The sequence below is a fragment of the Danio rerio genome, chromosome 20 (genome assembly GCF_052040795.2).
Source record: "Danio rerio strain M-AB ecotype USA chromosome 20, GRCz13ab, whole genome shotgun sequence".
NCBI lineage: Eukaryota > Metazoa > Chordata > Actinopteri > Cypriniformes > Danionidae > Danio > Danio rerio.
In genome coordinates, this window is record NC_141040.1 from 16101464 (window position 1) to 16114630 (window position 13167).

The 13167-nt window shown below is 33.0% G+C and overlaps 1 protein-coding gene across 1 annotated transcript in view; it reads right to left on the reverse strand.

Moving 5' to 3' along the window:
- Nucleotides 1-13167, reverse strand: part of dnm3a (dynamin 3a) — a 105741-nt gene that overhangs the window by 61390 nt on the left and 31184 nt on the right. Inside the window, exons 8-13 of the mRNA NM_001128524.1 lie at nucleotides 12992-13127; nucleotides 12836-12903; nucleotides 10702-10840; nucleotides 8225-8311; nucleotides 8011-8081; nucleotides 7858-7909 (exon numbers count right to left, since the gene is read on the reverse strand). Of these exons, the coding sequence (NP_001121996.1) occupies nucleotides 7858-7909; nucleotides 8011-8081; nucleotides 8225-8311; nucleotides 10702-10840; nucleotides 12836-12903; nucleotides 12992-13127 (553 nt within the window). The remainder of the gene's footprint in view (nucleotides 1-7857; nucleotides 7910-8010; nucleotides 8082-8224; nucleotides 8312-10701; nucleotides 10841-12835; nucleotides 12904-12991; nucleotides 13128-13167) is intronic.

Genomic DNA, 13167 nt, shown 5'->3' on the forward strand with positions numbered 1-13167 from the left:
ATTTTGTAGTTTTTTTGTGTGTGTATTTGCGGTACCATAAGAAATATAAAACATACAATACAGTAACTGGACAAGTAAGAGTTTGCATGCATTTGTACACAAATAAATGTACTGTAGAAATACAAATTTTCATTAATTTATAACTTTTTTTCTTTGTGCCATTGACTGTTCTCAACAAATATCAGATTTTTTAAAACTTAATTTCCATAGTTAACTGTCACAGTGAAAAAACAACTAATCATTTTGAGCAGTGTGGCTCGCAAGATGACAAATACACTTTACTCTTTGGTGGCCTTGGCCAAATTACAGACAGGATAACTTGGTTTTGAAGCATGAATGAAATGTTTTAGGGGAGTAACTACATTTTGCAGACATGCAATAAAGTTCTAAAGTTCCAGCAGACAGTTTTGAGATTTGCACTCACAGTTTAGAAAATGTTACATCTATTTTGAAAAATGTGCCAAAGCAATTAAGAACTGTAAAACTGTAACTAAAACCATGAAGTTAACACAATTTAAAAATCAACAAGTAAATATTTTATTTTACTTGGTTCACTAAAATAATTAACACTTGAATAATAAAAAACATAAAAACCATGTACACAAAAATAATACAACCAAATAAACAAACAGTAGATAGATAGATATATAGATATATAGATAGATAGATAGATAGATAGATAGATAGATAGATAGATAGATAGATAGATAGATAGATAGATAGATAGATAGATAGATAGATAGATAGATAGATAGATAGACATAGGAAAGGTAAACTTCAGCAATGTAAAAACAAAGTTAGTGGGCAAAGAATAAACTGAGAGATGAGAGGGTGGAAGTGAAGAAAGAAAAGGAAACAGAAGGTCGGGATGGCAAAGAGAGCAGGGGGAAAAGATCAACAACATCCCGTAGGAAATATGAGTCATTTTGGGCTGATCATGACTTTCAAAACACATTTATGAATTCAGGTCAGCAACATTATAGAGAGTTGTCGTTTAGTACGCATAGCATTGATTATTATTCTCCAAATTGGACAGACTGTTTCCTTTGTACAATATTTTGAAACCACAATATAAAGAATTCTCTTCGATTTGTTTTTCACCTACCTTTCAGTCGAACCACTAAAAAAAAAACAATCCTCCATGAAAGCATTTTCTTTATTTTGTGACTGCGCCAGCCTCAAGTTTGCAGCACGCACCATTTTTGCTCAAAATCAGAAACTGCAAACACGAACATGCCAAATGGCCTGAGATCAAAGAGAAGCTTGAGATTCCAACCTGTTTTTAACATTAGCGCGCACATAGACAAGTCTGTTTACACATGTTTTTGCAAGAGCTGCAAACTTTAAGCTGATTCATTCACAGACAGAATCAAAGTACAGTTATTCAGAGACATTCGAATGATGAATAGGAGGATAAATGAAGCAATAGTAGAAGGTTTTAGTACGTGGTTTAGTGTTTAGTGTTTGGATTTAAATGACACTGCTGGGCAATCAGTATTCAGAATAAGGAGGTCAGAGGTCAAATGAGTCATCTTTTGGACTGGTGTGGATCTGCACTGATTGAGGAGTCTTTAGGGAAGTGTAGAGCATGAAAACAGACTCTGTTCGATGTTTAGGGAGTGCTTTAGCAGGAGTCATAAAAATCTGAATTTTTGAGTCCCAGAATGTCTATGATTTATGTGACGGCAGCACCAGACGAAGAGTAGAAAAGAAAGTGAAGATTTTGCTGTGTTCAGAAGCTTTCAGACATTTGTACATACATATATGCGTCAAAGACGAAAGGTTTTCACACATCAGAAAGTAAAAATTTACAGTAAGAGTGAGTTTGTGTGTGTTTTAGAATGTGTCCTTAAAGGGATAATTTAGTAACTTACTCACCATATACTCAGACAATACCTTTATGACTTTCTTTCTTCTGTTGAACACAAAAGAAGATATTTTGAAGAGAGGTGAAAACATGTAAACAGTATTTATTTCTCCTACTATAGAAGTCAATGGTTACAGGTTTTCAGTTTTCTTCAATATATTTTCGTTGGTGTTCAACACAAGAAAGAAAATCTTAAAGGACTGGAACTAGTTGAGGGTCAGCAAATACTGAGTAAGTTTTCATTTTGGTGTGAACTATCCCTTTAATGAGCAAATAAAAAAGCGATCAAACATTTTTACCATGAATTACACTCTGTAACATCCATTTCATTCAGGCCCTTTTTTGAATATGACACATTAAATTTGCAGCTTAAACATGCTGCAGTTTTATAGTTATTCATCATGGTGTGAGCGAAAATTTATATTAACCAATTAAACTAGTTTGTATGGCAGGCTTTCAACTGGAATCAAACAATGCTTGACTAAGAAAGTTAATCAAAAAATCAATCACAAATTAACATTTTTTTAAATAATATTACAATACAATATGTAATAAAATATGTAAATCTAGTCAATTCTGTATATTATATTATATTATATTATATTATATTATATTATATTATATTATACTATTATAAGGCAAAAAAAAAACTTTATATAGTTTAAGGGCCATTCTTCAACTACGGCACTTTTAGCCTTGTGAAGTTAAGAAAAAAAAAAAACTTGTTCAAAATGAACATAACAGAGCCTCATACGTTTAAACAATTAGTCTAGTTTTGAGATCTGTAAGAGGACAAACTTAGATAAAAAGAGAAACATTGTTTCCATCGTGAACTGAACAAACGTCAGTTCCACCACATCTCAATAAACAGCTTTTATATCAAAATGAAATACATTATGGCAGTCAAACACTGTCTAAGATCATTTTTGTATCTAGTTTAACCAATCTTTCCACAATATGTATAATAATTATACATTTGTCAAGGAAATACATTTGTTGTATGCTGAATTGTACACCTGTTACACTCTAAAATAAGAGCTTATTAGAAAATAAATAAACTGAATTTGTATTTTAAATAGAGTATGAACTTATACATTGTAAATACACTTTTAATGTGCGATAAGAACTTTTTAAATATTTAAAAAAAAATGTATGTGGTGATGGACATGACAATGCTGGAAATGACATTTTTACAGTTTATTGTGAAAAAATGTAAAATAGTTTCACCGATTAGCTTTGAATTGATACTAGCCTTTCATGTATACAAAACACTATTATTTACCCTTATTTTGTTTGGTTTTTAAAAACACCTTTGAAGTTACAGCATGTTTGCAAAAGACGTAGAACAAATTTATTTCATTATCAAGCAAAATTCACCTTGATTTTTCTTTGTGTTGTTGATAAGATTGAAATTCCCTCCATCTTGAACATGTTCTTGGATGGCACTATTCATTTCATAGAAACCACCTAAACAATCTTTCACACAAACTTTTTAAAGTGACATTACAGTGTTGTGGTGGAAATGACACTGTAACTGTGCGACAGCTATATTTTGTATAAAAAATAATATTGATAATAGTCTCACATTAATAACCATAAATTATTTAAATTATTTTACTAGTGATTAATTAAGATACATTAATAGATACCAGATAAATAATATTTTAAAATGTTATTTTCATGGTTGAAGTTTAAAACTCTGGGTGTGTGACAAGGTGAAAACAGTGGTTTTAACAACTAAAAGGAGGTTGAATATGAAAAAAATATATGATAGTTAATTTTTAAAGTAGGTTTTATTGTTAGATTGACAAAGAAAGACAATTTTTTTTTTAATTATATTTATTTTTGGATATGTAATAAAAGGACATAAAAGTGCCCATAGTTGAAGATAAATAATAGTTAAATACTTCCCAAATTATGTTTAACAGAGCAAGGAAATTTTCACAGTATGTCTGATAAAATTTTTCTTCTGGAGAAAGTCTTATTTGTGTTATTTCTGCTAGAATAAAAGCAGTTTTAAATATTTTACCAATATTAGCCCTTTTCAGACATATTTTTTAGATAGTCTACTAAACAAACCATTGTTATACAATAACTTGTCTAATTCCCCTTACCTGCCTAGTTAACCTAATTAACCTAGTCAATGTCACTGTATGCTGTATAGACTTGTCTATAAATATATCTTGTATAATATTATTTACTGTCATCATTCATTCATTTTTTTTGGCTTAGTCCCTTTATTAATCCGGGGTTGCTACAACGGTATAAACCCCCAACTTATCCAGCACGTTTTTACGCAGCAAATGCCCTTATAGCCGCAACCCATCTCTGGGAAATACTGTCATCATGGCAAAGATAAAAGAAATAAGTTGTTAGAAATTAGTTATTAAAACTATTATGTTTAGAAATGTGTTGAAAAAAAATCTGCTCTCTGTTAAACACAAATTAAAAATAAAAAAAAATAAACAGAGGGCGAATAATTCTGACTTCATCCAGGTATATATACTGTATGTATGTGTATATATATAGGATTTCAAAAGAAAACAAATTTAGGGACAAAAGTCCCCTTGTTATTTGAATAGTTAGGGCCAGATTGCACCAGCTCAAACCCCTGGTCCTAGAAACATGCACACACAATTTACTAAAGGTGTGTGTGTGTGTGTGTGTGTGTGTGTGTGTGTGTGTGTGTGTGTGTGTGTTTGGAGTAGAAGAGTACTGAAATTCATAACGTAATGTGAATGTTGTATTGCAATATTACACTACAAAAAAAAATACTTTGTAAACATGATACTTTATACATCTATTAAAAATGTAATTGTAAAATAAATTACTAAAATAAAAAAGAATAATTTTTGTGAATGCAATTTGATGCAGACACAAAAATGGGAATGTCTCGTCTTTGACCCACATAGACACAGAGAATCATGTGACACTGGTAGACAGTAGGTAAAGCTTACAGACACTGGACTCGTACAATTTGACTGGGTGGAGGAGGCGCAGCACCCTAAAACATTAGCAGAGAGGAAAGAATAAAACCATTAAGGAGGCACGAGCATCTTTCCTGGGAAGTTGGCACAGCACATTCATTCCTTCAACAACAAAAAAGAAGTTCTATCACACTACCATTTTACTAAACAACTGAAGTGGAGGTTTGAGTTAGAAAAGTTTAGACATGTAGAGCAAACAGCAACACTGTGAATGCTCAGTGTATCTAAGTGCAATTTGCAGGTATGAACACAAAAAAAAAGACTCAAAACAGTCCAACGTTATTGACGCAGATACATTGTGACAACCTCAGTATTCACAAATATATTAAATCTAGATTTCGCTTTATAATAACTTAATGCATTGACTAGCCTTCAGTTAAATATATACAAATGTGAATGTTTTCACTGATGATCAAGAGTTGTTTCAGCAGTTGTTATTTGTCAATAAGTCAATTATTATTGATATATACAAATTATTATTATGATTATACAATTATTATTAATATATATATTTTATTTTATTTTTTATTTTTTTTGTGCAATAGTCACAATTTAGTTTTTAAAATTTGACTAAATATTTGAAATATGGTGGATTTGGTTGTGTTTTAGTATTTGAAAGTTCAATAGAAAAAAAATGTGGAGTGGAGCTACATTATGAAGTGAGATATTGACTTGCTCATGACACATTTATAATAATGACATGACACATTTTTTCTTGACAACTTGATATAAACAAATACATCCAACCCAGGCTCATTATTAATACGTACCCCTGCACACATTTCTGGACAGTGCAAAATGTCCCAGGAGGTATGTTTTTTGCAGTTTTTGTTTTCACAAGTCCACCAGAGGCCGCTGTGTACGCTTTTTCAGATCTCAAATTTCTCTCAAAAGTGCCATTCACGGCTGCTCTTCTTGTGTAAATCGCTGTCGACTGACTGACTGACCGACAGATAACCCTTCCCCCACCCACCCCCTTCCCTAAACTCAACTGATAGTGTTTTCAAAACCACAGATTGACCCATCCATTGAATTCCCTAAACCCAACCATCAGTGTTTGTAAAAGCAATTCAGGAAAAACAAAAGCCCTCAAGGCAGTCTGATTTTTACCACACTTTCAGGTCTTACCATGTTCTCACACTGTTATTTACTTTATTTCATTTTTTGGCTTTTGTTTTTATCTTAATAGCGTTCTGAAATCGTTCTTCGCTGGACTCGATCCACATTGTCACGGTCAACTCCTCTCTGTGTCTTAAGTTCGCCGACGTATGTGGTGAGCCATTGGGCAAACTGGTACAGCAGAAAAGCAGTCCATAAGGAGTTAAGCAGTCAGCTGGTAGCGCGGAAAAAAACAGACGCCGTCGGCAGCATCATACCCCCTTAGTGTTCATTTTACAAATGAAATGCAGCCATACGTAGCTCTGGCTACATAATTCGCGATCTTCAGAAATGTAAGAAGGGGAACGTTTTCACAATGAGCCTGTGTTCTATACGTCATAACCTGTCATTGTCTTTGTCATGACAATCTGTCATTACCAAGACAACATAACTTGTCAAAAATCCATCATAAACATGACTGTCATTAATTAATAATCATAATTGTGTCATGAATTTTATAACAGTATTGGTAATACATTTAATATAATAATTACAGTGGGAAAAAATTAAGGTTTCCTGAAGATTTTATTAAATATTATGCTGTTATGCATAATATTATCATGATATAATATAAATGCTGTTATCTCCCTGCGTTTGTGTGGGTTTCTTCCCGATGCTCTGGTTTCCCCCACAGTCCAAAGACAGGGTACAGGTGAATTGGGTAAGCTAAATTGTCCGTAGTGTATAAGTGTCAATGAGGATGTATGGATCTTTCTCAGAGATGGGTTGAAGCTGGAAGGGCATCCGCTGTGTAAAACGTGTTGGATAGGTTGGTTTATTTCGCTGTGGCGACCCCAGATTAATAAAGGAACTAAGCCGAAAAGAAAATGAATGAATGAATGAACGAATTAATAAATGCTGTTTTAAATTATTTATCAGTGTAGCAACAATTTTAATGAGAATTTTTACTAATAAATTAATTTGATTCCACTTAAGAAAGTGATCAGAAAAATATTTATGAAACAATTATAAAGATCTCATGTTGATGACAGATTTATGACAGGTTATGCTGTGTTGGTAATGTCAAGTCATAAAAAATACAGAATATGATATATTTGATTACGTCAAGTTGTCAAGACAAAGGCATCTTATTTATTTTCCTTCCGATTAATCTATTATTTGTCAGGGGTCGCCACAGCCGAATGAACTGCCAACTATTACAGCATATGTTTAACACAGCGAATGCCCTTCCAGCCACATTGCAGTACTGTACACACACACACACACACACACACACACACAATGGCCAATTCACCTATGGCGCATGTCTTTGGACTGAGGGGGAAACCGTAGCACCCGGAGGAAACCCAAGCGAACACATGGAGAACATGCAAACTCCACAAAGAAATGATAACTGGCCCAGCGGGGACTCGAGCCAGCAACCTTCTTGCTGTGAGGTGACAGTGTTAATCACTGAGTCACTGTCCCAAAGGCATCTCATGTCATTTTAAATGCAAAAATTACATTAACTGAATGAACGAACTATAATGACAGTTGTCACAAGCATGCATAAAATCTCATTCATATTTACGACGAGCCAATGTCATTAGTTACTGAAACTCCAATGCTAAAAAAAAGAAGTGTGACCATGAAATCGGAAAGAGAGATAAAGAATTTAACTTGCAGTACAGCAAAACACAGTGTGAAAGATAGTAAATTATCATGAAAAATGTTAGACATACACATAAGCCATATATTATGGATTGCGAGACAGATGAATGAGAAAGCAAAAGCTTGAGCAGAAATGAGGCTTCCTTCCAGAAAAGACCCTGTAGGATTGTCCAAATCCTGATTTGTGATCTATACCAGGTTCATGTCATCAGATGATAAAACACTGTGACTCACCTGGTTCCCAGCTGAAGGCTTATTGCTCAGTTGACTGGTTTTCTGTTGAGCGCTGAAAGGAAATGTGTAAAAGGAGGGAGATGGTTCATGTAGTGTTGCATTGTGAAACATACTTTGTTTTATGCCTTAGTCGTGTAACATTAAAAAACTTACTTTGCGAATCCAATAAAATCTTCATGGTTGGTATTGATGTAAGAAAGCTGAATCTCTAATGAGAGTAAAACCTGTTTTGTGAAAACACACGCGTGTACACAACAAAGTATGTTATAAAACAATAACTTCTAATAAAATTGCTAATATGTTAATCTCATTCATAACTTAACCATGCTTGTAAAAGAGATTTTTTTTCTATTGTTTTGGGTCTGACCTGGTCTTTGGTTTGACTTTCTCGTTCCCGGATGTGAGTGGTTACTATCCTCTCAGTCTCCTCTCGTAATTTTGGAAAAGACTCTAACTGAGAACACACACACACACACACACACACACACACACACACACACACGCGTGCACACGCGCACACGCACACACACGCACAGCCACAACAAGAAATTTGTAAAAATTTCCACTGTTTTCCTAATTAAGTTCCATTTTTCAAATATTGTCAGATTGTCAAAAAGAATTAGTTATTGTCAAAAAGATTTGTTTTATTGAATGTGAATAGGCGGTTCATTTTGCTGTAACGACCCCTGATTAATAAAGATTTTTTATATGCTCATAGAATTGAAAAGATTTGGCTCACAATAAAACAAAAGCCAGAACAATGTTTATTAATTAATTTTTATATCTTATTATTTGCTTTAATAGTGCAATTATTTTTAAGTTATCTTATGTATTTATATTGTTGCATATATATATATAGAGAGAGAGAGATATTTTACCTTCTGTTAAAGGTAGTTGCTAGTTCATGAATAAAAGTTGTTGGTAGTTGCTAGTTTATGAATAAATAGACTACGCTTAACATTTATTTAGTGTGTATAAATATGATTTCCTGATAATTTCTTGTGTGGTGTATTGTATTTGTGCGTGATTTTGATAGCATTTTTTGTATATCTACTTGTATCAATAATATTTATATTGTATTTATGGTGTTATTTTTTGTCTGACATATATCCAGCAAGTTTTTATGCAACTGATGCCCTTCTAGCCGCAATCCATCTCTGTGAAGCATCCACTCATACACCACGGACAATTTAGCCAACCCAATTCACCTGTACTGCATGTCTTTGGACTGTGAGGGAAACCGGAGCACCCGGAGGAAACCCACGCGAATGCAGAGAGAACATGCAAACTCCACACAGAAACGCCAACTGAGCCGAGGCTTGAACCAGCAACCCAGCGACCTTCTTGCTGTGAGGCGACAGCACTACTTACTGAGCCACTGCTGCTTCGCCCATATATATACAGTTGAAGTCAGAATTATTAGCCCCCTTTTGAATTTTTTAAACTTTTTTAAACATTTCCCAAATTATGCTTAACAGAGGAAGGAAATTTTCACAATATGTTTAATAATATTATTTTCTTCTAGAGAAAGTCTTATTTGTTTTATTTCGGCTACAATAAAAGCAGTTTTTAATTTTTTTTAAAACAAGTTTTGGGACAAAATTATTAGCCCCTTTAAGCTATTTTTTTTTTCAATAGTCTACAGAACAAACCATCGCTATACAATAACTTACCTAATTAACCTAGCCTGCATAGTTAACCTAATTAACCTAGTTAAGCCTTTAAATGTCACTTTAAGCTGTATAAAAGTGTCTTGAAAAATATCTAGTAAAATATTATTTACTGTCATCATGGCAAAGATAAAATAAATCAATAATTAGAAATAAGTTAACTATTATGTTTAGAAATTTGCTGAAACAATCTTCCCTCCATTAAACAGAAATTGGGGAAAAAAATAAACAGGGGCGTTTAAAATTAAGGGGGGCTAATAATTCTGACTTCAACTGTATATATAATTTAAATAAACAGATGTGCACTAAAAGAGAATATACTTAAACTTTACAAAGTGAACTTCATAATAATGTCAAAGTGAAGGTTTTAAAAAGATTTTTTGGTTATAATATTATATATTTGATAATCTTTTGTCTTTTGTCATAATCGTTTAAATACAGTTTGAGCTACACATGGATTATAGAACTATTTATACAACTATATGTTTACTATTGTAATAGTATTGTTAATTATTAATATTTAATATTCACTGAATATTTAGTGTGTTTTAACATCCATCCATTTAAGCCTCCATCATTCATTTATTTCTTTATGTTTATGTCTATATCAGTTTTACTAGGTAGAATGTGTCACATTAGCTTAACAGAGATAAAGTAAGAAAAAAAAAGAATAAAAAATATTTCAAATTGTGGACCAATCCATCAAGTTAATCTATGAACAAATATTAATAAATGATGATGTTTTTTTTTTTTTTTTTTAATAAAAAAACTCATAGAACATTTAAAAAAACCGTTCATTATCCATTAAAATATGCAAAATCATTTAGCATTATTAAATAATTAAGCAAAAAAAACTGTAAGCATGCTAATGTACAATCTTTTTTACAAGGGTAAAAACAACCGTCAGTAAATGTTATTCCAGACAATTATTAATTGTATTATAAATACTGTTAATCTAGGCATGGTCATCTTTAATCAAAATACTATTACATCATCTTCCAAGATTTTCTTTTCTGCTAATGCCACTTAAGTCTGTTGAAAAATGTATACCTATAGCCAAACTGCTAGTTGGAGCAAACTTTCAGACTTTAATGGGAACATGTTATCCCCATTATTTAAAACTGTTTTACTTTGACTTTTCTTTCCATTCACACAGTAAAAGAGGATGTTGTACCTTGTTGGTACACTGCTGTACTGTGTTGATAAGCTCCTGGATCACCATGTCTACACACTTCAGACAAGGTCCTTTAAGTTTTACAATCTGTTTCTTGACTATGGCTTCAAACGCCATATCGGGTGTGAACAGGCCTGTCCTGAACAACAAGAGAGGAATAAAAATTAAGTAAAGGAAGATAACATTTAGACAACAAATAAAGAGAAAAGCAGAAACTACATTTTTAACAAGGTTGGCAAACATTTTTAATAAGTGCCCCTTTTATGCTATTTTAAGGATCCTTTCACATCTGTAGATTGATTGTTTTTTTTTTTTAACAAGGATTTAAATTGTTACAATGTTGCTTTTTGTTCTTAGAGTGGTTCACTTTCACGCGGCAAAGTTTCTAAACAACCCAAAAACAAGTCATGTGCGAGTAAACTCTCCCCACATTGGTCAGAGTTTTTTTCCGGCTCAGCTGTCATATGTCATTGTTTTAATTCATGTCGATGAGAAATAAGACATCAGCAAAATGTGACACCCACACATATAGTCACCAAATATAAATCATATATAAAGAGGTAATAATATAGGTAAGACTTATATTATGATACATAGCCTCATTTCAATTGTCAAGGGCTGTAAAATAAATATCTAACCTATATCAGAAATCACTTTAACCAAAAAGTTTATTAGTTCAGTTAGATAGTATACGTTCACTTTCATATTTGACAGGAAATGTAATCACTCACATCATCCTCTCTTCTTATGGCCATATACTGTATATGCCTATTGCATAGCCATATTACACTGTGATATAGCCTGGTTTGTTAGTTTGTTGTATTGTATTGCTTTCTTACAACAACCAAACAGCTCCAGAGTTTGATTTAACTGAGCTGAGATCTTATTCAGGTGATCTTGGACCTATAGTGGGGTTCACATATGCCCAAAATGAACCAAGTCAAGGTGGAAACACGCCAGATTCCAAAACAAATGTCTACAGTAGGTGTGAATGTACCCTAAAGGTGCCTAGTTTTTTTTTGTTTTTTTTTGAGGAAATATCTTAAGTCATACTCCAGTCTAATAAAGTTTGCAAATACTAATCTAACAGTCTAAATTCTAATGTGAATTAGTTTCTTATGGCTGCGTTGTAACTTATAGTCAACAAAATTAAAGTGACACCCAAATCATCACTTATACTTTGCTCTGTAGTGATGACAAAAAAAAAACATCCTCTAGCATATCTAAATTTCAGCTTCAGAGGTTTTCTGAGCCTTGTCAATATTGTGATACAACCAGTAATGACGGTATCAGTTTTACCATGTCAGTTTAAGTGCAGGTCCTCATTGTAACTGCACATTTTTAACCTCTAGTGAACAGATGTTGCAGCCAATACATACCATAAGCTGGCATTACCCAAATCTGCTATATAAAACCATATACTGTAGATTCATGCAGGAATTACTGTTCGCTTGTTTGAGGTAATTCAGAACGTATTATTTCTTTTGGGAGGCAATAGGTCTCATTCACTAATAATCGCAAACATTTACCATTATTTTCACACATGTAAACACTCAAAAACTTTCCGTTTTATTCATTAATTAAACATGTATGTATGCACATGAGCTACTCTTAATATCTTTTAACCGAACGACTGCAAGCACAAGATTAGTCATTTGCATAATACACGGCCCAACCAGCTTCGTATACTGTAGCAGTCTGCCTCCAAACACAAGGTGAGACACATTTGGACCTAAAATTATTCTGTATTGTCACTTTTTGATGTCTAGTTACAATTTACCAAGTCTGTACATAACATATCTAATTATATGAAGGGTTCTTTATACATCCTAAAGGCCCCTAATATTGAGTATGTGTGGTATAAGTTGTTCTTGAATAATTTGTATATTTAGAATTAATTTTAGTACGAAAGTTTTGATGAATCATGACATTTCTGTATGGATATTTCATTCAGAATTGTGTGTTTGCATGCTTAGTGATCGAGACCCATTGACTATTAAATGTACAGTTTGATTTTTGAACCGTTGCAGACCATTCTCAATCACAAACAGATATTGCTCTCATACCATAAAATAAAAGGTAATATCTGAAATAGGTGCACTTTAATCAGTTAATACAGTTTTGCGACACATACCTGATGCCATGGATGTTTTTAATTGCGTAACTGATCTCCCTTCGTAATTCCTTCTCATCAAACTCCATCTTACAGAAGAATGTGATTAAAACATTAGAATGCATTCTGAATAGCATTGATTGATTATTTAAAGGTCAATTCAGCTTCAACAATCACCTTGACCAGCTCAAAGGGAAACCGCTCATGAAAGATGCGGTTGATTTTGGCTCCTCCAGAAAGCTGCACTGTATCCACCTGATCCCCAGATCCCTCAATACGCTTCTCAAAATCAAGCCCAAAGTGCTGTATCAGCCTGGAAAACAAAAGTATGGTAAGAGCTTGTGTGTGCGGCC